The sequence below is a fragment of the Rosa rugosa genome, chromosome 5 (assembly GCF_958449725.1).
Source record: "Rosa rugosa chromosome 5, drRosRugo1.1, whole genome shotgun sequence".
Lineage (NCBI taxonomy): Eukaryota > Viridiplantae > Streptophyta > Magnoliopsida > Rosales > Rosaceae > Rosa > Rosa rugosa.
The window spans coordinates 35,758,661-35,782,362 of NC_084824.1; the positions used below are offsets into that span (position 1 = coordinate 35,758,661).

Below are 23,702 nucleotides of genomic sequence, written 5' to 3' on the forward strand. Positions count from 1 at the left end.
TTTTATTTAATTTTTTCTTTTATTTTCTCTCTTTATAGTTTGATGACTGTCATATATGTGTGGGTGGTTTTTGTACTTCATGCTTTGGTTAAACTAAAGTGAGATAGTGTCTGACATAGTATCTTTGGGGTTTATTCAATCAGTGATGATCACAATTAGGTTTATTCTTACAACCATCATCAGAATTGGGTACAATCTTTTTAACTCTATTCGTATTTAAGGTTTATCTCCCCTCGATGAAGACAAGTAGAAATAAGATAAAAAAGAAAGTAAAAAAGTCTTGCTGTTCATATATAATCACCTATAAGTTGTGCGTCTTATTGATCCTCGAATCTAAACTTTTCTGTGATAATGCAGGTATTTGTGTTGAATATAGATAGCAGAAGATTATTCTGACCATGAGTTTCTGATCCATCTCCCAGGATACTGCCCAAGTATGTGGTTTTTGTACATCCCGAAGACAGTGTCTTCACTGTCTTTATTACCTATCTCTCTTTGGCTCTAGGGTTCACTAAGGATTTTTCTTATTTTATTTATACTTTTGCAGTGCCTGCATTCCATGATGTTATGTAATTGACGTACATTTAGTTGTCAGGAGGTTGCACACATCCCGCAAAGAGGTTGAGTCCCAGAATTGTTTCGTAAAGTCTTTCAATTGCTCAATTGAGTTGATGTTCTGTGTTTATTATTTTACTGATGTAATAGTACCTCTTCTGAAATTGGCAGGTTGGTTTGACAGAACGCATCACATCTGATAGCATCAGAGAGAAGAATATAGCGTACACTTCTCAAAATTATGAAACTGAAGTTGTAATCTGGTGAGTTACATATCTGATAGCATCTATTGTTTTATTTTCAATTTTCTTTCAAGTTTGGTTGTGTACTCTAACAATAAGGCAATGAACATTTAGATTTAGAGTTAGTATCGTCATTACTGTATGAAAATGTCTTAAATGCATGATATATCATACAGATAATCTTTCATTGTTCTGTAAACAGATTGTAGAGAATACTTCCTGAGCTTCCTAACCAGTAGAAGGTCAAAGGTATAATCTTTGATCTTTCTTATTCTTTTCTTATTTAGACTTTACCTCTCTTTTTTTCTTTTTCTTTTTCGGTTAATTCTCTTTTGGCATGCTTAGTAATCATGTTGATTTAGTTGGCTTTCATCTTTTACAGATTATTATGGGCCAGGTTTCTTCATCACGCTTTCACACGCCTGATGAAGACCAGGTAGCTTAGCATTATACTTGCTTCCTTTGATAAATAGTCTAATAATTGATAGGAACCATTTTTTCCAAATAATTTTTTTGGCTTAATGTGGTTTACTATATAGGGACCTAACCATCTTCATTCACGAGAGGCAGAAAGGCAAAGTAGAAATAATCCCCAGAGAGAGACGACACAATCAATGAGTTCACAATCTGTTTCATCACACTCTTACACACCCAATGAAGACCAGGTAGATTTGCATTCATTTCATTACAGGAAAACAATTGATGAGAAAAATTTTTAAATTGAATTTGTTCTCTTTTTTATATTAACGCGGGTGTACGGTGCAGGGACACACCCAGCTTCATGCATTGGAGGCTGAAAGGCAGCATAGAAATAATCGTCAAAGAGAGAGGCGACAATTATTGAGTTCTTCACAACGAGAACAAAATTTAGCCCGAAGACGTGCCAATTATCAGAGACAACATCAAATTGACAACACAAGTGTAGCAAATCAAGTAGAAGCAATGGCCGGTCAAATAGGTCCCAAGTGCCTGGTAATGGTGCTAATCAAAATGATATAAACAATGGTGATCACATAGCAGTCAATGAAGATAACAAATGGCAAACATCAATGTAATCTTCAGTATTGTTTAAGTAGCAAGCACAATTATTGATTTTTTTTTTTCAGTAACAAGAACCTCTGGAAATCTCATAATGCGCTTAAGTCATATAAGGCAACTAGCACGGTCAAATAGACCGCAAATGTCTAATAGTGGAGTTAACCAAAATGATGCGAATAATGAAGATCACATAGTACTTAATGAAGGTAACAAATTTAAAACATCAATATATTCATAAATATAATTTTTTTTTAGTAACTAGCACAATTATTGACATTGATTTTTTATTTTTATTTTTATTTTTTTTAACAGGAACTTCTGAAAATGTCATTCCTCAAAATAACATGCCCTATAATAGTGGTGTTGTCCAAGTATGTCTCAAAGCTAGAGGTCGCAGACCTCATAATTGTGCTCGGAATTTTCATGAGAACATTGGAGTCACAAAGCATCATTTACTTGCACCAAAAATATGTCCACATTGTCATGCCCGCCTGTTCCATCACGAGAGCAAAGATATGTGACTTGAATACACATTTACGCAAGCGTACGTATCATTGTCAAGATAGGGAAATATTATGCCCAAAGTTTATCGTACCACGGGGATTAGTGGCTAACCCACAATCCTTGGGTAATCGGAAATAAAGACACTTAGCAAACAAAGAAAAGAAAAATAAAATAAATAAAAATGTTATTCTAAGGCACCAAGCCTTAGCAATGCTCGGCTTTGGTTTTCACCCAAGCCTAATCAAAACTAAAAGCCTAGTGATGACTATTTACAATGAGGTAGAAATTCAATATTTTGAGAGTTGATTTTAGGTTAACAAAAAGTAATGAAATGTAAAGCAATTAATAAAAATGCAAAGAAATTAATAAAAGTGTAAACCAAATAGATGGGAATGTCGGGTGCTAGGGAGGTTCCTTCACCAAATCTCATGTGTTGGAAGCTAATGTAATGTATATGCAAATTTCCTACTTTGGCGGTAGTCGTATCCAAGGCGGTTCAAGGCTCAAAGACCGAAATTCCCTTTCATGGTATTCCTACTCTTGTTCAAGGGTCGTAGGAACTCACTTGACATAAATTAGAGCCGGTTCAAGGGTCCCTAATTCACATCAAGAGGCCTAGAGATCGAGGAATTAGACTACTAAGCGATCCGCCCGCGCAATCATGCAACGGGTGTAAATCACCATGCTTATAACCCTTCGAATACGAAATTGAAGGTTTCTAGCTTAGGAATTAGAGGGGGTCAAGCCTCTAACTCCGTCCTAGACATGCTCAAAATACACACCCTAGAGTTGACTAGGCTCCTAGACATATATTTCAACCCAACAATAATTGATATAAGCATCCATCATATGAAAATTGCATCATTACATTAAATTAAACATCTTTTACATAAAATTTGGGTTAGGGACACAACCCTAACCACCAACAAGAAAATTACTCACAACCCATAATTATGAACATCAAAGATACAAAATTCAAAGGGAAAAGAGTATAGAAGTGTAGGAGAAAACAAGATTAATCACAAATAGCTAAAAAGCTAGCATGACTAGTCTTGAATTACAACTCCCACAATTACCCAAGTCTTGAATCTTGTAGAGGTAGGGGCCTTTGATGAATCCTTGAAGCTTGTGTGAGAAATTCTATGAATACCCAAAAGAAAACTAAACAAAATAAGAGAAATGGAAGGGAAGGAGGGAGAGGGCAGCAGCCCTCCCCAAAGTTGCTGTGCGGCGATCTGTTGGTCTCCCCCTTCTCCAAGATAAAGAGAACATATATATATGAGGCTGCAATCATTCGGCTAGAGTGATGAGAATAGGGTTGCCACGTGTCATCTTTTCACCGGTCAAGAGAGAGAAAGGTAAGAGAAGAGGCGTGGCTGAAGGTTAATAAAGCAAGAAGGCCTTTTGGAATTCATTTGAATAATCAACTCGTGCGCCTACTAACCAAGCCATGCATTGGCTTACTAATTTGATTAATTAATCATCAATTAATCAAACAGCCACTTCTCCTCACTTTATTTCTTTCTGCTTCCTCTTATTTTTATTTTCTTGTTCTATTTGTTGGCTTTGACCATAGTTGACCGCATCGACAGTTTCGTCCTTTTGTCGAAAATTCCGAATTTGCACAATTCCACATCATTTTGTCCGGTTTCCGCAACTCCGCTTATTTCTACAAAATAAATAAAAAAATAGATTAATTACATAATAATTGACTTGAGGATTAGCTTATTTATAGTGTTTTAGATATAATTACACGCATATAAATGCGTATAATCACACCCCCACACTTGAACTTTGTTTGTCCTCAAGCAAACTAAATGAAATATAAATAACTCACAAATATAAAGATAGTGTAGTATTAGCCTTTCCAATCATAACCCTCGGAGAACTAATTATGTATATGACCATGAGGTTGACAAAGCACAACATAAGATTTTTGAATTTGTAAGGCAATTAAGATGCACATGTGAGAAATGTTAAAGTATATGCATGTGTTGACCATGTGTCAAATCAATCCACCACAATCAAATAGGTATATAGAAGACCCGATATAACCCACTAAACTCACAAAGGTTCACTAAATATTACCACTCAAGTGTTTAGGGGCTATATGTGTTTCACTCAAAAGCAATTTCATAACACGCGCTGCCATATGCTTGCTCTTCGATCTCATCTCCGCTAGGTAACCCACAACATTCAAGATTAAGAGGTCTTTTATTCGGTTGTAATGGGACTAAGGGTAAGTGGCTAATAGAAATGAAAGATAGAGAAAGACAAAGTCCATGGAAATCGGTGAAGCAACTCTCTCTTGTAGAGATCTTAGACTTTTGCTTTCAAATGCTAACTCACTTACTCTAAACCCAATGTACAACCCACACTACACTATACTATAAGCAAAAATAATTCTAGCTATTTTTTTTTTTTTTTTTTTAACTTTCTTTTTATTTTCACAATGTCTTCTTTCCTTTTTTTTTTTTTTCTACGTAATACTTTTTTTTTTTTTTTTTTTAGAACTTTCTTTTCTATACAAATCACTCACCCCCACACTTATTCTTTTGTAACCTCACACTTTTGACTTTTTCTTTCTTTTGAAGCACTCAAACATAACATCATTCTCTCGAATCGCTTCACCAACTACCATGGAAGGGTAGGATATGAGTGTATAGGCTAGGTAGGAATTTGTGGTGCAAATGAATAAAAAGGCTAAAGATATAAATAGGCTCAAAGTGGCAATCTAGTGGTAAATATTTTTGGGCATTTGTTTCTTTGGCCATGGTGGTATATAGTCCTAATGCCTCCATCCTTTCTATCATGTGGCAAGCTAAAAGTAGCCTCGAGAGGTCTCAAGCAAGTTCTAGATACGCAATGTCATGAAATTGTACACACATGAAAGAATAAGTGAATGAACAATGCATACACTATAGATATTAGGCTCAAAAGCTCACAAATAAGGCATGCAAGTTAATCGAATAATCTATATGCTTCTCTAATTATGATAAACCAACCTAACCATAGGCTATGTGCACACATATAGTCAAGCATAGATCACATATACACTTAATCACAAAACAAATTCAAAGTCCTAGATCATGCTCAATCTATCCACAATCACAACAAGTTAAGTCCACGGCTCGTCATTGGGGTTGGAAAAGGCATTAACCACTAAATATAATTACAAAAAGCTAATCTAAAAAATAATTTTTTTTTTCATAGGCACTCGAGCCCTCACCCCCACACTTAAAACCAACATTGTCCTCAATGTTGTCAAGTGAGCTCGAAAGCTAAATCCATGTTGGATGCGAGTGAAGTCTGGGCGAAGACACAAAAACTAACTATGAAAATGAAAATCTAAATGCGGAGAAAAGATACGGAAAACCCCCTTTGTAGACCTCCATTGCTCACGACCTTCGGAGAAGACAAATATGAGACACCAACCTCAAGGCACAAGGCCTTGACTTCCTCAACATATGCTCCATAATAGCTCTAGGTGCTCATGTAAGATCGACTCCATTGAGAAATATAGTGTCCAAAGAGCAACGCGTCACCAATAGGCCACCAAAAAATAAGGAATAGAGTCCTCCATTAAGCACATGGCCTTGAGCACATCCAACACACCTCACAACTGCCCATAGATTATTCTTCAAAGATGAAATGAAGTGCAAAGAAGTCCAATCAACCCGAGTGAACAAAACTAGTGAGTGCAGAAAACTTCCAGCAATGACCTTTATGTCTTCAAATGCCCATATCTCAAACTCAGAAAGAGATAAATAAGTGAGACCACTTGTAATGGAAAGTAGACTTGGAGAGATTTCTATCCATATAAAGTGAGTCACCTATCTTCAACTGAGATGAAAACCAAAGCTGGTCAAAATTGCCAATCTGTCATGAAGTTTTCTGCTGACCCTCAGTCACCAAAACTGCATTATCTGAAGCTCCAGAGGTGCAAAGAGGGTGAGACAAAATAGATATGAAACTAGACTCATGAAGCTACCTTCGATTAAAATTTCACTGAAAAATAAATCCTGAGTCAAAAATCGTTGGCCTCCAAACTCACTGTTGTGTTCTGCAGTTTCTGCTGTGCCCTGTTTCTGACCTCTGTCACTTGGAACACAATATCCGAAGCTAGGAAGGTTTAGATCAAAAACTGTTGTACCACCGTATAGAGGACATATGAAGATACACCTCTGAGAAATTTTAGCTCCAAATTGCTTGATATGTAGAGGATATGGCTTCTCAAAGTCACTGTATAGTACCTGTCTCTGTTCTGACCTTCATGCCTTGACCATTACATAACTAGATCTCCAGTGACTGAAAGTGGTTAAAATTTTGGAACAAGACAGTAGACATATATAAAAATAGGTCCAGAAAATTTCAGCTCAAAATAGCATGTATAGTGGAAGCTATAGTCACCCAAAGTCAACTGAATTTTCTGGACAGAAACTGCTCACGACCAAATTAATTCTCCTTCGCATTTCCAACTCCGGTCACCTCTCATCCTCCCAAAAATGATTAAAAGTCTTTATTCACTACAAAAAGAAACTACTCAAGGAAGAAATACTACTGATGATGTGCTAGGGTGGCCTCCCTAGCGAGCGCTTTGTTTAAGGACTTCATTGCCGGTCCATATAGAATGAGATCTTTGTCAAGGTGGATACTTCTCAAGTGCGACCACCCTATTGTTAGGGGCTAAGGGACTCCTTGACATGTCATAGAGGCAAGACCAAGAGCTATCCATGAAGATTCCAATAGATGACCAAAAGTGTAGCTTCTTAATCTTCCTCCTCTTCTCTATTTTTCCTCTAGAAGCCAACCTTGCATCTCCTTCTCAAGTGATGTAGAAATAATGGTCTTAGGAACAATAGGTGGTAGAAACTCTTGAGAGTCATGGGAAATAGTGAGTGCAAGTGCTTCACTTCCTTTCCAATCCATCTCCTCATTGTAGAAACATTGATCACTAAACGGTGGATTGAGAGGTAAAAGTACCTTAAGCTCAATCTTCTCATTAAGTACATAAGTGCTCAACGTTCTACTCTCCACCTTGGGAAGCTCATGATGGATCTCTGTGGATGTGGGAGGAGAGAAAGTCCTTGGCTCTTCAATTCCTTCATCATCACAAGGCATTGAAAGACTCTCTTCCTCCTTGAGAATATCGGCCTCAACAATTAAGGGATCATGGTGTAAGTCTTCAAGCTCCACATCCTCCTCACTAAACAAGCTATCCTCTTCTTTGGAATCATCTTCATATTTCTCTTCTTCATTGTGAAGATTAGATTTCCAAACTTGCACCGGTTCCTCCGAAGTGTAGTCTCTCAACCCACTTGCTTCAAAATTTCCATAACCAAGCACACTTTCTTGTACATGAACATCACTCTCTCGATCTTGAAGAGGCAACTCTTGCTCATGATGCTCAAAATATACTCCTTCTCTTGAATTGGGCTCCACTTGATCAAAGAAAGAATCTTGCTCATGACAAATGGTGAATGGTGGCTCTTGTGCAAGACTAGGTTCAAGTTGCTCATTGGAATGTGAAGTAGTTTCTTGAGAAGCTTGCAATTGAGCATTGAAGGCTTCCAATTTAGCATGCAATCGAGCTTGGGAGGCTAGACATTGAGCTTGAGAGGCTTGCAATTGAGCATTAGAGGCTTCCAATTGAGCTAGTTGTTCTTCAAGTGATGGCTTCCTAGACTCAAAAGCTTGCTCATGAGGATATGCTTCGGGTCCAAATGGCTCTTGATACATCCCCATTTTGTACTCATACTCTCGCATAAAATCTGGATACTCAAATCTCAAAGAACACTCAAAAGGTGAATGTCACGGAGAATTACACAAAGCACAAGGTTGGTTGTAACAAGGCATAGGACTTTTGGCATAGGGATTCCATTCTTGATAACCTTCACTATAGACACTTTGTTGTTCATATCCCCTAGGATCATCCCATTCATAGCTCCATCGATCCACAGTTCAAAGTGATATTAAATATAAGTACCTATGGATTCCCAAGAGTGAGATTAGTAACCAACAATTAAAAAGAAAATAGAAAACTAAGCACACAAAACATAACAACTAATTAGAATAACATTTTTTTTTTTTTGTGATAACAAAGAAACAAAAATATGCCAAAGTGACCTAGAACCGATTTACCAAGGGATTAAGGATATTAAACCCTAATTCCCCGGCAACGGCGTCATTGACTTGGATACACATTTACGCAAGCGTACGTATCATTGTCAAGATAGGAAATATTATGCCCAAAGTTTATCGTACCACGGGGATTAGTGGCTAACCCACAATCCTTGGGTAATCGGAAATAAAGACACTTAGCAAACAAAGAAAAGAAAAATAAAATAAATAAAAATGTTATTCTAAGGCACCAAGCCTTAGCAATGCTCGGCTTTGGTTTTCACCCAAGCCTAATCAAAACTAAAAGCCTAGTGATGACTATTTACAATGAGGTAGAAATTCAATATTTTGAGAGTTGATTTTAGGTTAACAAAAAGTAATGAAATGTAAAGCAATTAATAAAAATGCAAAGAAATTAATAAAAGTGTAAACCAAATAGATGGGAATGTCGGGTGCTAGGGAGGTTCCTTCACCAAATCTCATGTGTTGGAAGCTAATGTAATGTATATGCAAATTTCCTACTTTGGCGGTAGTCGTATCCAAGGCGGTTCAAGGCTCAAAGACCGAAATTCCTTTTCATGGTATTCCTACTCCGGTTCAAGGGTCGTAGGAACTCACTTGACATAAATTAGAGCCGGTTCAAGGGTCCCTAATTCACATCAAGAGGCCTAGAGATCGAGGAATTAGACTACTAAGCGATCCGCCCGCGCAATCACGCAACGGGTGTAAATCACCATGCTTATAACCCTTCGAATACGAAATTGAAGGTTTCTAGCTTAGGAATTAGAGGGGGTCAAGCCTCTAACTCCGTCCTAGACATGCTCAAAATACACACCCTAGAGTTGACTAGGCTCCTAGACATATATTTCAACCCAACAATAATTGATATAAGCATCCATCATATGAAAATTGCATCATTACATTAAATTAAACATCTTTTACATAAAATTTGGGTTAGGGACACAACCCTAACCACCAACAAGAAAATTACTCACAACCCATAATTATGAACATCAAAGATACAAAATTCAAAGGGAAAAGAGTATAGAAGTGTAAGAGAAAACAAGATTAATCACAAATAGCTAAAAAGCTAGCATGACTAGTCTTGAATTACAACTCCCACAATTACCCAAGTCTTGAATCTTGTAGAGGTAGAGGCCTTTGATGAATCCTTGAAGCTTGTGTGAGAAATTCTATGAATACCCAAAAGAAAACTAAACAAAATAAGAGAAATGGAAGGGAAGGAGGGAGAGGGCAGCAACCCTCCCCAAAGTTGCTGTGCGGCGATCTGTTGGTCTCCCCCTTCTTCAAGATAAAGAGAACATATATATATGAGGCTGCAATCATTCGGCTAGAGTGATGAGAATAGGGTTGCCACGTGTCATCTTTTCACCGGTCAAGAGAGAGAAAGGTAAGAGAAGAGGCGTGGCTGAAGGTTAATAAAGCAAGAAGGCCTTTTGGAATTCATTTGAATAATCAACTCGTGCGCCTACTAACCAAGCCATGCATTGGCTTACTAATTTGATTAATTAATCATCAATTAATCAAACAGCCACTTCTCCTCACCTTATTTCTTTCTGCTTCCTCTTATTTTTATTTTCTTGTTCTATTTGTTGGCTTTGACCATAGTTGACCGCATCGATAGTTTCGTCCTTTTGTCGAAAATTCCGAATTTGCACAATTCCACATCATTTTGTCCGGTTTCCGCAACTCCGCTTATTTCTACAAAATAAATAAAAAAATAGATTAATTACATAATAATTGACTTGAGGATTAGCTTATTTATAGTGTTTTAGATATAATTACACGCATATAAATGCGTATAATCAATATGTGTTGTTTGAATGGGAAAACTGTAATTCCTCCAGTTCAATCTCCTCCAGAAATGGCCGAGCTATTTTCTGTGGAAACTCCAAGAGGTGCCCATTTTAGGCAGAATATTCATGCCTATAACCATGTATTTTCATTCACATCAATGGTGTGCATGTCGACCAAAATCTAGCCACTGGTGGTGGCACATTCACTTTTCGTGCTCAAGGATCCATATATCATAAGATAGGAACTCTTCTACCAAATGAGGATAACAGACCAAGATTTCTACAATTGTATATATATGACACAGACCATGAGGTACAAAATCGTATGTTAGAGAATGAATCATTGCATAGAGATGTGGTTGAAACTATACAAGAGATCTTGAATCGACATAATCCATTTGTGCGGACACTTCATCACCTAGTACAACGCGAAGATTTGGAAACTTGCAGACTCATCATTAGAGAGCAACCTGCAAACCAACGTCAGTATAGTTTGTCTTCAAAGTCTCAAGTTGCTGCAGTAATAGTGGGTGCAGATGATGCAGAAAATCTAAAAGGTCGTGATATTGTGGTACAGACAAGGCAGGGTCAACTTTTAAATGTCCAAGATTGTGCGGGCTACTATGATCCTTTACAGTATCCGTTGCTTTTACCATATGGCACCTATGGATGGGATGTGAATAGTCGGAATAATGATGGTAAAAAATTGACGTGTCGTGACTATTACGCATATATTTTGCAGGTTAATAAACTATTCTTCATCCTCTTATTTTGAATAAATATATATAATGCATTATTTTGAACATCGTGTTAATTGGTAAATTTTATGATTTTAGATTCGTCCACATGATGAATCAATTTTACTTCGAGGAGGCCGCCTGTTGCAACAATATGTTGTCGATAATTATGTGAAAATTGAAACACAAAAGCTGAGATGGATTCGTAATAATCAAGATACCCTGCGACGTGAATTTTATAATGGACTCCAAGACTCACTAAATGCTGGTGAGAACAATGCAGGTATGAACTTTATTATTGTTATATAATTGTAAACTTCAATGTTAATTTAAGTATACTTCAAAAAAAAAAGCTATTTAACCCCACTCTATAATACCAAAACAGGTAACATTGGTCGCAGGACAATTTTGCCATCCTCATTTATTGGTAGTCCACATGATATGCACTAAAGATACCAAGATGCAATGACTTTGGTCCAAAAGTACGGGAAGCCAGATATTTTCCTCCCAATGACATGCAACCCAAATTGGGAAGAAATAAAGGCAGAGTTATTACCGGGTCAAGTAACACAAGATCGCCCAGATTTATGTACCCGGATTTTTCGCGCCAAATTTGAAGAGTTGAAGGAAGATGTTATCAAAAAAGGGGTATTGGGTACTGTTGTTGCACATGTTTATGTCAACGAATTTCAAAAACGTGGTCTCCCACATGATCATATGCTTCTCATGTTAAATGATGATGATAAGTTGAATAACCTGGATGATTATGACAAAATTGTTTGAGCTGAAATACCATGTAAAGATGAAGAGCCGGAGTTGTACAATGCAGTATTGAGGCACAATCAACATGGTCCATGTGGAGTACATAAGTGAAATGCCCCATGTATGAAGCGTGGCAGTTGTAAACAATGTTATCCTAAGCCCTTTTCAGCTAACACATTTCAAGGGAATGACTCTTATCCCATTTACCGTAGGCGAGATATTCACCCAAATGCGGAATCTGATTTCAATGAAAACAGACAAGTAGATAACAGTTGGCTTATTCCGTACAACCCTTGGCTACTCGCAAAATATGATTGTCATATCAATGTCGAAGTTTGTTGCAGCATTAAAAGTGTTAAGTATTTATACAAATATGTCTACAAAGGTCCAGATAGAGTAACATTTGAAATTCGACCGGAAGCTAATGAATGTGAAATAAGAAATTTTGTTGATGCAAGATGGGTCTGTGCACCGGAGGCTTTGTGGAGAATATTCAAATTTGTAGTGAATCGTATGTTTCCTTCAGTGGAACGACTGCAAATTCATCTTCCAGATAGACATAATGTTTTCTTTAATGTCAATGAAAGGGTAACAGATGTTCTCGCAAATGATAGAAACTCAATGACGATGCTCACAGAGTTTTTTACTAAGAACATGTATTATTAAGGTGCGCGCCAATACTTATATCGAGAGTTTCCTGAAAGATTCAGATGGGTTGGCAAACATAAGACTTGGGAAGAAAGGCAGACTAACTAAAAAGTAATTTGTAGAATATATACGGTATCTCCTTCAGAAGGAGAGAAGTTCTACTTACGTGTTCTTCTGAACCATGTTAGAGGACCTACATCATACGAGGATTTAAGGACAGTAGATGACATCTTGCAACCAACATTTAAGAAAGCAGTTGAACAACGAGGTCTATTAGAAGACGATGACAGTATTCGACAATGTTTACATGAGGCTTCAAGCATACGTATGCCTTCATCTTTAAGGAGATTATTTATCACTATCTCAGTTTATTGTGAGCCTCATGGGGTACGAAGTTTATGGGATGAATTTTATCAATTTATGATAGAAGATTATGCTTCTTCAAGCACCGCAGTCAGTGCACGTATCACAAACAGACTTTTACGAGACTTAAATGGATTGCTGGTTCAACATAGTAAATCTGTTTGTGATTATGATTTTCCAGAAATGATTGAAGATTATGGTGAAGAGTCGTCAATGCCTAGGCTAATACAAGATGAAGTTTCAATTATTATTCCTCAAGAAGACCGCGATGCAGTTCATCACTTGAATGAGGATCAGACATTTGCATACAACACAATAATATCAGCTATTGAGTGCAAAGACAATGCCATATTGTTTGTCGATGGTCCAGGAGGGACTGGAAAAACATACTTATATCGTGCACTTTTAGCAACCTTGAGAAGTAATGATCATATTGTACTTGCAACAACAACTTCTGGAATAGCAGCAACAATAATGCCTGGTGGGAGAACGGCACACTCCAAGTTTAAAATTCCACTCAATCTTAATGCATCTTCTACATGCTCCATTAGTAAACAATCTAATTTAGCAGAGTTGATACGAAGATCATCAGCGATTATTTGTGATGAGGCACCAATGATGCATAGATTTGCATTTGAAACTCTTGATCGAACTTTAAAAGACATAACAGGTGTTGATTTGCCATTTGGAGGCAAAGTGATTCTTTTTTGGGGGGATTTCAGACAAGTTCTGCCCGTTGTCCATAAAGGTACAAGGTCCGAGATGGTCCAAGCCAGTCTGGTTAATGCATCATTTTGGAAAGATGTGACGATTCTTCATTTGCGACAAAATATGAGATCCATCAATGATCCAAAGTTCTCGGAGTTTTTACTTAATGTTGGTAATGGAGAACAACCATCTGTGATTGAAGACATGATACAATTACCGTCATGTATGGTCATACCATGGGAGGGTGAAGAGTCAATCAACCAATTAGTTAATGAAGTTTTTCCTAATTTGGAATCTCATGTAAATGATGCAGCGTACATGGTTGAAAGGGCAATAATCACTCCGAAGAATGATGATGTTGACGTACTTAATGAGATTGTTTGGCTCCAACGTTGTTGCAAAAATGTTAACAGTCTCTTTTCTGCGCGGGTGTGCCAGCACCGTTCGGGTGCGGTCATCGGGGGTGTCCCTTGACCTGACTTCTATCAAGCGATTGTAGACGAGGAGAGCACCAACCTTGTCGTGGGATTCTTTATGCCTCGTGGCGAGGACTTTTGCTGAGTTTCTTGAAAATCACAATCGATACTCGATGTTGTAGATGGAGCAGAGCGAGAACCACTGGGAAGTAGAGAGAACTTGCTAAAGCGTGACTTTAGCTTGACTGGTTTGCGAGGGCGTTACCCTTGCTTGGCTGGTTTCGTAACCGTTGTGGTCGTGGTACTACAATCGGCTCCCGAGGAGACTAGGAACGAAGTACGTTGACAGAGGGTTTGGTGGCACTGAAAGTCGGCTTTTGAGAAGACTGGGACTAGGAGTGTGATCACCGGTAAGAGAAAGAGAAGGAGAGGAGTTGCTCTTAGAGAGGTTGCTCTAGAGAGAACTTAGATCATCTTAGAGATGTTTTGATGAATGAATTGGTTTGTCCATACTTGTTGTAGCCTCTATATATAGGCTACCAAGCAACACTATTTGGCTTTAAACAACTCATAATGGGTTAGGTTTTAGCACTTAAACATTTAATGGAATGTTAGGTTTGAATACTTAAACACGTACTTAATGGAATTTGTTAGGTTTAAGTCATTTTCTGCTCCCTTATCCTTCAATTTTTATCTCCACTAAGAACTCAGATTCAACCTTCGATTTCTTCATATGAAATTATCCTTGGGCTGTCTAGAATGGATCTGAAGAGTTTCAGCTCATTTAGAGTTCATTTGGTCAGGCGGCCGCTCCTTCTGTTTAGCTCGGTTTCTCCTAGCCGAAGTAGGAAAATGTGCTATAGTTGACTTTTCATGCTTCCATAGTAGGCTTTATTTAGCCTCTAAATATATATTTCGAACTTGTCGACAATATATAGCTTGAGCCACTGACATTGGCTCAATTTCTCCAAGACGTGCCTTGTCAGGCCAAAATGCTCATTTTGGGCCCAAACAGAGATGATTATAAAGCTATTTCCAGGGCCTGAACGCATTATGTACTCTTTCAACTCAGTTGAGGATGACACCAGAAATATGTACCAACAAGAATTCTTAAATTCCATTTCACCTTCTGGTATGCCCCCACATCAGTTAACTATAAAAAAAGGTGCTCCCATTATGCTTTTGAGAAACATTGACCCTAAGATGGGGTTGTGCAATGGTACACGATTGACTTGCCGTGGATCTGAACTAAAGTTGAGTTTTACCCTTACTATCAACAAATCACAAGGACAGACAATACCAAATGTGGGTATTTACCTTCCTGATCATGTGTTCAGTCATGGACAATTATACGTAGCTTTATCAAGAGGGGTTTCAGAGGCTACCACCAAAGTTTTGGTCAAGAAAGGCTCATTCGAGGGCGAAGAAGGGGTGTTCACAATAAATGTTGTGTATAAAGAGATTTTACTTCCTTCCGGTTAATGCGATCTTACAAAGTAAGTATAATGTTATTGTTAATTTACAAAGGTAGTTTTTATTGTGCTGAAAAAACTCTATATTTAAACTCAGGACACCGTGGGTAACATGTACATCAGCCAAGCCACCTATTTGGGTGACAATATTTTCTACTGTTATTCATTACTTTATAAATCGCATTCGTTAGTTTATGTTATTGTAACTGTTGTTTATTCGTTAAGTATCAGTATTACATTTGTAGTCTCAGTTCGTGTAGGATTAAGAGGGTTGTTTCTTTTTCTAATTTGAATTTCTAGCGAGGGTCAAGGCTCTTCTATGTCCCCCCCCCCCCCCCCCCCCACCCCTGACTAAGTGTACTAATTCGTTTCATTATTAATAAAAAATTTCTCGCACCGTCGAGATTTCCTTAAATAAAATACAGAAATTCTACCTCAAAATAGTTGCTGCAAAAACATTAATCTTCAAACCATTTTTAAATAAATAGCAGCTTATTAATATTAAAACATAATAAGCTCCGAAAAACAAACTAAACTCACGCGCTTGAGCGGGTTGCGCGTGCAGGAAGGCTAGTTAAGGATAACTAGCATGTGCCCACACTCTATGCGTGTGAGTGTTTTTTTTTTTTTTTTGGTAAGGAAGTTGGTAGTTTCTTAACAAAAGTAGTTTCCTATAACAATAACTACTATTTATTTTATTTTAAGGAATTTAATTTCTTTTTATTTTCTTCAATTGACATTATTATCCTTGTTGGTTATTTCAGTTTCTGAATTTTTTTAATATTAGAGGGTTATATTCGTCAAAATTTTCAATTTTAGAGAGCAAGCTCTCTTCTCTTAATAATAATTAGTATTTCTCCACACATGCTCTGCATGTGCAAATATTTTTTTTTTCCGGAATATACAGTTATTGCAGAAAAAAGATAGTGGAAGAGAAAAGTGGGTTATAGATTCTTTTTTTGTTTATTTTTTAAATAAAAATACATTTTGTAAATGTCATCATTGTCTTTGTGATTTAATTAATTTTCAAAGTTTTTTAATCTTTTAAGGTCATTTCTGTCAAAATTTTTGATTTTAGCTAACAAATCATTTTCTCTTAATAATATTATAGATATAGATATAGACTTTAGACTATTGGTCTAAACAAGAGTTTATTTTTACAAATATTGAAAAAAAAAAAAAATCCATTTCTGCACAGAAAATGCTGGGTAAAGCCCCCATATATTTGATTTTTTCTCCCAAATTTATTTGGTGCGCTAAGCGATATAGGGCTGCTTGCTTCGCTTTCTGTACGTACTTTGAAAACTTTTATTGTAGAGAGAGAGACAGAGAGGAGAGAGAGTCTGCTTGCTTCCCTCAGAAGCTTCGTTGTTTTGTAGAGGAAGAGAGAAAGAAGGAAAGACAAAAATTAAAATTGTGGAAGAAGGAAAAGCTAGCGAAAACGTAGACGGTAGACTGCTGCCCTGTACTCTTAACGAAACAAAAGAAATATATCGAAAGGGGTTTCGTGGAAAACTCGTGCTGAAGGGCCTCCTCCTCCTCTTCACGTAATCGCTTTCGATTATTATCTTTCTTGCCCAAGCCCTTCCTTTTGTGTCAAAATCGTTTCCTCGATTTGCTTTCGCTTTTTTCACTTGTTTTCTGTGAGGGTTTTTGAGAAACCGTCTCTAGGGATTTGGGGTTGCACGTCGCAGATTACTGTGGTGGTGGGTCCTTGAAATTTGGGGCTTTTCTGTGAAATTTCATTGTCAGCTGGTGTTGATTAGGGTTTTGGACGGATCGAAGTGGTTACTTTTGGATACATACAATTCTACTGGTTCTGGGTGAATCATAATCGTTGGTGTTTTCGTTTGAATACGAGGAGGATTACCCAGAATTGTGTCGAGGTTTGCGAACCTGGCGGTGGGTTTGTGATAATTTGGGGGTTTATCTCAAAAAATTGGGGATTTTTCATTTGGGTGCAGATATATTTTAGAAAGGGGCTGAATTGAAGTCGTTTTGGGGGAAGAAATTCCATTGCCTGGGGTGCTTGTGGAGGAGATTTGGATAAGATGAGTTCAAGTATCACCCAAGGCTTGGTTCATCAGGGCAAGCTTTTGGTTCATGTTGCTGAGAATGGGCACTCATTTGAGCTTGATTGTGAAGAAACCACACCGGTAGAGGCAGTTATGCGGTATATCGAATCAGTGTCTGATATTAATGTCAATGACCAGCTTGTTCTGTGTTCCGATATGAAGCTTGAGCCGCAGCGCCCGCTCTCTGCTTATAAGCTTCCAGCTGATGGACAGGAAGTGTTTATATTCAACAAAGCAAGGCTGCAGACAAATTCATCCCCGCCTCCGCTTGAGCATGTTGATATTCTTGACATTGCTGAACCTCGTTCACCCTCGGCTTCACACGATCGTCATGCTTTGGACGATGCTTCAGATCCTGCTTTGAAAGCCTTACCTTCTTATGAAAGGGAATTTAGGTTTCATTACCACAAGGGTCATGCAATTTACAGTCGAACCCAAGTGAAATATGACAACTGCGAAAGGCTGTTGAGGGAGCAAAAGGTTCAACAGAGGGCGGTGGAGGTTGCCAAGGGTAATTTGGATCAATACTATAGGATGATAAACCAGAACTATACAGAATTCATGAAGCGATATTCACATCAACATCGAATTCATTCTGATCTTTTGGTGAATCTGGGGAGGGATGTAGAAAAACTGAGATCCATCAAGCTTCATCCTGCATTACAAACTGCCAACCGTAAATTCTTATCGGATTTTGTAAAGGAAGAGAACCTGAGGAAAGTGGGGGAGAATTGTACCAATTCCCATAAACTGTTTGAGAATAAGGTTTCACAGTTCAAGCAGATGTTTGGTGAGGTGAAGCGGAAAGTTGAGGAATTGTTTTCTAACACGGCATCTCTGCCTATTAGGGATTTGGAACTGACAATTAAGGAGCACCAACGATATATTAACGAGCAGAAGAGTATAATGCAGTCATTGAGGTTAGTTTCCTTTCAATTATTGCCAAAATATTGTATCAATCTAATATATTGTCTTTTTAGTTGTCTGTTTCTGTCCAGTTTCCTTTTATGAATGGTTGGGAGATTAATAAATTGTTTCGGGCCTCCATTGTGTTTGATTTCTATATGTTTCTGGGAATATACAGTGGTCAGCAACAGTGTTCAATGAGTTATGCCAGTTAATGTCCTATGCTGCATGTGTATTGTCCATAACATTTTATGGAGGTAAATCTGGAATCAGTTTGGAAGTTAACATATGAGCATTACTTGTCTGTTATCATTCTTTACAGAACCAGACTGAATGGTATACATTTGTTGTTGTTAAAACTGGATAATAAATTGTCATAATATTTTCTGTTAGTCACTGTCCTGTTCGAGGATCAGAAATGTTTATTATTGCGTATGTATATGTGCTTGAATTTCTTTGAAAACCTGAGTATGTTCAGAACTTTTGGAGCCCTCCAACATTACTTAAAAGATTGTGTTTGGGACAAAGCTTATAGTAGTTTGGTGGGGTTGACTACTTCAATTACGTGAAAGTTTGAATGACATTTGCATCTTTAATTTGGCTACTGAAGTTAAATATTAAATCCCTGCCTTGAACTGATGAACTTGTATTTTAGAATGTCGTTAATGTGGTTAACGATTCTCATCTATGCAGCAAAGATGTAAATACCGTCAAGAAACTTGTGGATGATTGCTTGTCTTCCCAGTTGTCTTCCTCACTTCGTCCTCATGATGCGGTTTCAGCCTTGGGCCCTATGTATGATGTCCATGACAAAAATCACCTGCCTAGGATGCAGGCTTGTGATAATAAAATTTCCAAGCTACTTGAATTTTGCAAGGATAAAAAGAATGAAATGAACATGTTTCTTCATAATTATATGCAAAAGATAACATATATCTCTTATATCATCAAAGATGCAAAGCTACAGTTTCCTGTTTTTAGAGAGGCAATGATGCGCCAGGATGATTTGTTTTTTGAAATAAAGTTGGTTCGCGGGATTGGCCCAGCATATAGAGCCTGCCTAGCAGAAATAGTAAGAAGAAGGGCTTCCCTAAAGCTCTACATGGGCATGGCTGGACAGTTAGCTGAGAGGCTTGCAACAAAGAGGGAGGCTGAGGTCAGGAGACGGGAGGAGTTTCTGAAAGTTCATAGTGCATACATACCCAGGGATGTATTAGCATCTATGGGTTTATATGATACCCCCAATCAGTGTGATGTCAATATAGCTCCTTTTGATACTGGTTTGCTTGATGTTGACATTTCAGACCTGGACCGTTATGCACCTGATTACTTGGCAGGACTGTCTTCTAAGGGTTCTTTTAGAGGTTCATATTCTATGTCTAATGAAAGCAGTCAATCAGCAGAGGCTGAGGAGCTTACATTGAGCCTTGAGAAATCTGAGGAGCTAATTGAAGGCTGTGAATTGGTAGAGATTGCTGGAACTAGTAAGATGGAAGTTGAGAATGCAAAATTGAAAGCTGAACTGGCTTCTGCAATAGCTGTGATTTGTTCATTCTGGCCTGAAGTAGACTTTGAATCATTGGATGACAGTAAAATGGATAATTTATTGAAGGATGCTGCAGAGAAAACAGCTGAAGCCTTGCACCTGAAAGATGAGTATGGAAAGCATTTGCAATCTATGCTTAGGACGAAGCAGCTGCAGTGTCTTTCGTATGAGAAACGCATTCAAGAATTGGAACAGAGACTATCTGATCAGTACTTGCAAGGTCAGAAGCTTTCAAATGATAAGGATGCCTCTGATTTTGCCCTTTTGTCTGATAAGGTTGATAACTGCAAGCAAGAAGTCTTAGGTAGAGGAGATGCCCGCATGCCTTGCTTATCTAATTCTGAGCCCATGGATGAGGTTTCCTGCATCTCAAATTCTTTGGATGCCAAATTGGGTCTTTTCAATGCACAAGCTGATAAAATGCGAGATGGGGCTGATGAAAATATGATGGACTCTTCTGCAGTACATAATCATCAAATGGATTCATCAATGCAAGAGCTAAATCGTGAAGATCTGCTAGTCAGTGGTAAAGATGGCAAAGAAAAAATGGTGGGGCAGCTGGGCATGTCACTGACACACAGTTCTACTGCTGAAAGCATGCCTGAACATCTGAATGTGTCTCCTTGCGAAACAGCAGCTGACCCAGGCTTTGGCACCAAGGTCAGTAGTGAGCTGTTGTTGGAATTGGAAACTCTACTTGCAAACAAGTCAAACCAGTTGAACGAAACAGAGGTCAAGCTTAAAGCTTCTATGGAGGTTGTTGCCATGCATAAGAGGGAATTGGACACAAATAGGAAGCTCCTTGATGAATCTCAGGTATTGCAACCTGTACATCTGACTACTCTTCATTTCTTCCTTTGCAATTTCAATCTCCCTTTCTCTTGCCCCTTCCCACTCTGTGTTTGAAACATACTCTGTAGTTAAGCATGTTTGGTTGGATGTCACGGCTTCTTCCCCTTTATTCGTACGTGGTTACATTCTTGTGATTTTGGAGTTCTAAGGATTTTTTGTTTTCTTGACCGATTGGTTTTGATGACATTTCTAGTATGATTGAGCTACAGTTGAGACATACAAGTTACCTGTGTCTTTTATCTTGGTTCTTCTTTTAATATAGTGCCATTTAATACCATTGACCAACTCTGTAAGTCACCCTGAATGTTAACCAACCTAGTAGCTATTTTTACTTTCCAACATATTATGCTATGCACCTGTTAAATTACAAGTTAGAACTTGAAAGTGCTAGATTATGTTACCTGTGCTTTTTTGGCCACAAAGAGGATCTTACAATTATGCATATGTATTCAACCTCAGAGTATCTAGGGTGATGAAAGGGTTGATTGATCATAGATATTCATATTTTCATATAATGTATCTGTTGATTTGAAATAGGTTTTAAAGGGTTTTACAAGGGAAAATAAATAGAGAGAATATTTTAACCTATAACCAGTATTTGGAGTCTGAGACTCTTGGGAGGTAAATACATGAACTCTTTCTCATTTATCGTATACGTTTATCCAGTAAAATTTGGTAGAGTAGTTATAGCAAATGGCCTCTAGTTTCCAGAGAAGAAACATGACATTACTGCAAGACGTTTTATACCATGACATTACCTTGTCTGATGGAACATTGTACGTATTCAAAAACTTAATAATATGAGGTCCTCTTGAAGACTCAAACTTGACAGAAATGCAACAGTAGCTGACTTAGCAGAGGGGTCGGATACAATGTTTGTTTCGTAATTTGGCCATAGATATCCCTCAATATATTGTCTTGGTTGGTGAAATCATCAATTTCGTCTGTTCTCTCTGATTGGATGAATGCCTGCCCCAATGTCTGATTGAGTTATTGATGCTTCTGTTAACCAACTACACATAATTCACAACTTGTGCGTATTACTTGATGACATCCTTTATGTTCTGATTATGTATTTATTTTTGTACTTACCAGATGAATTGTGCTCACTTGGAGAACTGTTTGCATGAAGCAAGAGAGGAAGCTCAAACCCATCTTTGTGCTGCTGATCGTAGGGCCTCAGAGTACAGTGCACTGCGAGCATCTGCTGTGAAAATGCGTGGCCTTTTTGAAAGGCTTCGGAGCTGTGTTAATGCCCAGGGAATGACTGGTTTTGTTGAGTCTTTGCGCAGTTTAGCACAATCTCTGGGAAAGTAAGTTTGCCATGCACAAGTATTTCCCTTTAACAAATTCTATTATTTTCAGTAATGCTTTATCCAACAGTACATATCATCCGACCTTTCTCTGCCTCCTGAAGGTTTAGCAGTCATTTGCATTTAGAATAACTGAAGGTAATTATAAGAATATTTTGAACTTCTGTCTCATGAATATTAGCTGTTTCGGCTTTGTTATGTTTCAGCTCTATCAATGACAATGAAGATGATGGTACTCTTGAGTTTCGGAAGTGTATCAGGGTCCTCGCAGATAGAGTTGGTTTCTTGTCAAGGCACCGTGAAGAACTGCTTGACAAGTATCCGAAGGTTGAAGCGGCAAATGAACAACTTAGAAAAGAATTGGAAGAGAAGAAAGATCTGGTTAAAACATTGTACACAAAGCATCAACTCGAGAAACAGGTAACTTATTATTTTAATTGGAGTAATTTTCTTAAAAGAATAAGAAATGTAAAATATAAAGCACAATTGGTTACATTGAAGGGGATAAAACCTTTGATTTACATGGTTTACCTTGAACTCACATCTGATCAACTTAGTATGGCTCTATTGTTAACAAATGGTATTGCACTTTCAATTTTTCTGCAGGCAAACAAGGAGAAGATATCTTTTGGCCGTTTGGAAGTTCATGAGATAGCCGCATTTGTTCTCAACACTGCTGGGCATTACGAGGCAATCAATAGAAATTGCTCTAACTATTATCTCTCTGCTGAATCTGTTGCCTTATTTACAGATCATCTCCCGCGTCAACCTAACTACATTGTTGGACAAATTGTGCATATTGAACGCCAGACTGTGAAGCCATCGGCTCCTATTTCAATTCGGCTTGAGCATGAGCTAACATCTGACACAGGGACTGACCGGTTGGCCTTGAATTCAGGATCAAACCCATATGGTCTCCCTATTGGCTGTGAATACTTCGTAGTGACAGTAGCCATGTTACCTGATACCATTCATTCACCACCTCCTTCCTGATCCCTGTTTTAGGCAGATTGACGTGATGGAAGAATTTCAAGTGTACATATATAAACATTACATTTAACAGTTACATTCCTTTTCGTTTTTTGGGAATTTGGAACTTCATCTCTATTCTGTACAGCTGATGATCCCAATAGAATTATCTTCGCTTCCCCTGTTGTCCTCGTGTATATAATCTCTATAAAGTTGTAAACAATGTAAATATTATTCAGCTTATGATCGGTAGATGCCTACTGGAGCTATGCTCATTAGTTCAGCCCGGGTAATAAAACGTACATTCTTCCTTTTGATATGATGTTTTTCTTTCTGGGTCAAACAAAATATGAAGCTTGCACGATTTCTTTGGTTTTCTTTGGGGCACAACACCATACAAAAAGGGTTTTTCAGAATTTAAGCAATACATTGCTTCAGGGAATTTGGTAGCTTTAGAACCATTTTATTGCAAGCTCTTCGATTATAGCCTACTTTTCTAGCCTTAACATTAAAACGATCAAGACACATTGCAGTTTTAATTCAGATGCTGGAGCTTTGGCACGAGCAATGCCAAGTAAATTGTATCATAGGCCTTTTTATTTTTTTATTTTTTAGATAAACTGTGTAGAGGTGAAGCACCTTTCACTTACTTTTTTATA

General features: G+C 37.8%; 2 protein-coding genes and 1 long non-coding RNA gene across 3 annotated transcripts; all 3 read left to right on the plus strand.

The window, feature by feature from the left end:
• Positions 1–544: 544 nt before the first annotated feature.
• On the plus strand, positions 545–1,457 carry LOC133708939 (uncharacterized). Its single transcript, XR_009846118.1, has 5 exons — positions 545–620; positions 727–818; positions 1,000–1,046; positions 1,160–1,233; positions 1,337–1,457. It is a non-coding gene; the product is annotated as an uncharacterized LOC133708939 (long non-coding RNA).
• Positions 1,458–10,601: 9,144 nt separating this feature from the next.
• Positions 10,602–15,392, plus strand: LOC133711585 (uncharacterized). Its single transcript, XM_062137689.1, has 4 exons — positions 10,602–11,018; positions 11,113–11,296; positions 12,569–13,906; positions 14,983–15,392. The coding sequence occupies exons 1-4, from the start codon at positions 10,602–10,604 to the stop codon at positions 15,390–15,392; spliced, it is 2,349 nt and encodes a 782-aa protein (XP_061993673.1).
• A 2,012-nt stretch (positions 15,393–17,404) lies between these two features.
• Positions 17,405–23,360, plus strand: LOC133708345 (autophagy-related protein 11). Its single transcript, XM_062133802.1, has 5 exons — positions 17,405–18,377; positions 19,057–20,725; positions 21,857–22,074; positions 22,281–22,494; positions 22,681–23,360. Exons 1-5 carry the CDS (start codon positions 17,434–17,436, stop codon positions 23,065–23,067), a joined length of 3,432 nt encoding a protein of 1,143 aa, XP_061989786.1. The 5' UTR covers positions 17,405–17,433; the 3' UTR covers positions 23,068–23,360.
• The last annotated feature ends 342 nt before the right edge of the window (positions 23,361–23,702 follow it).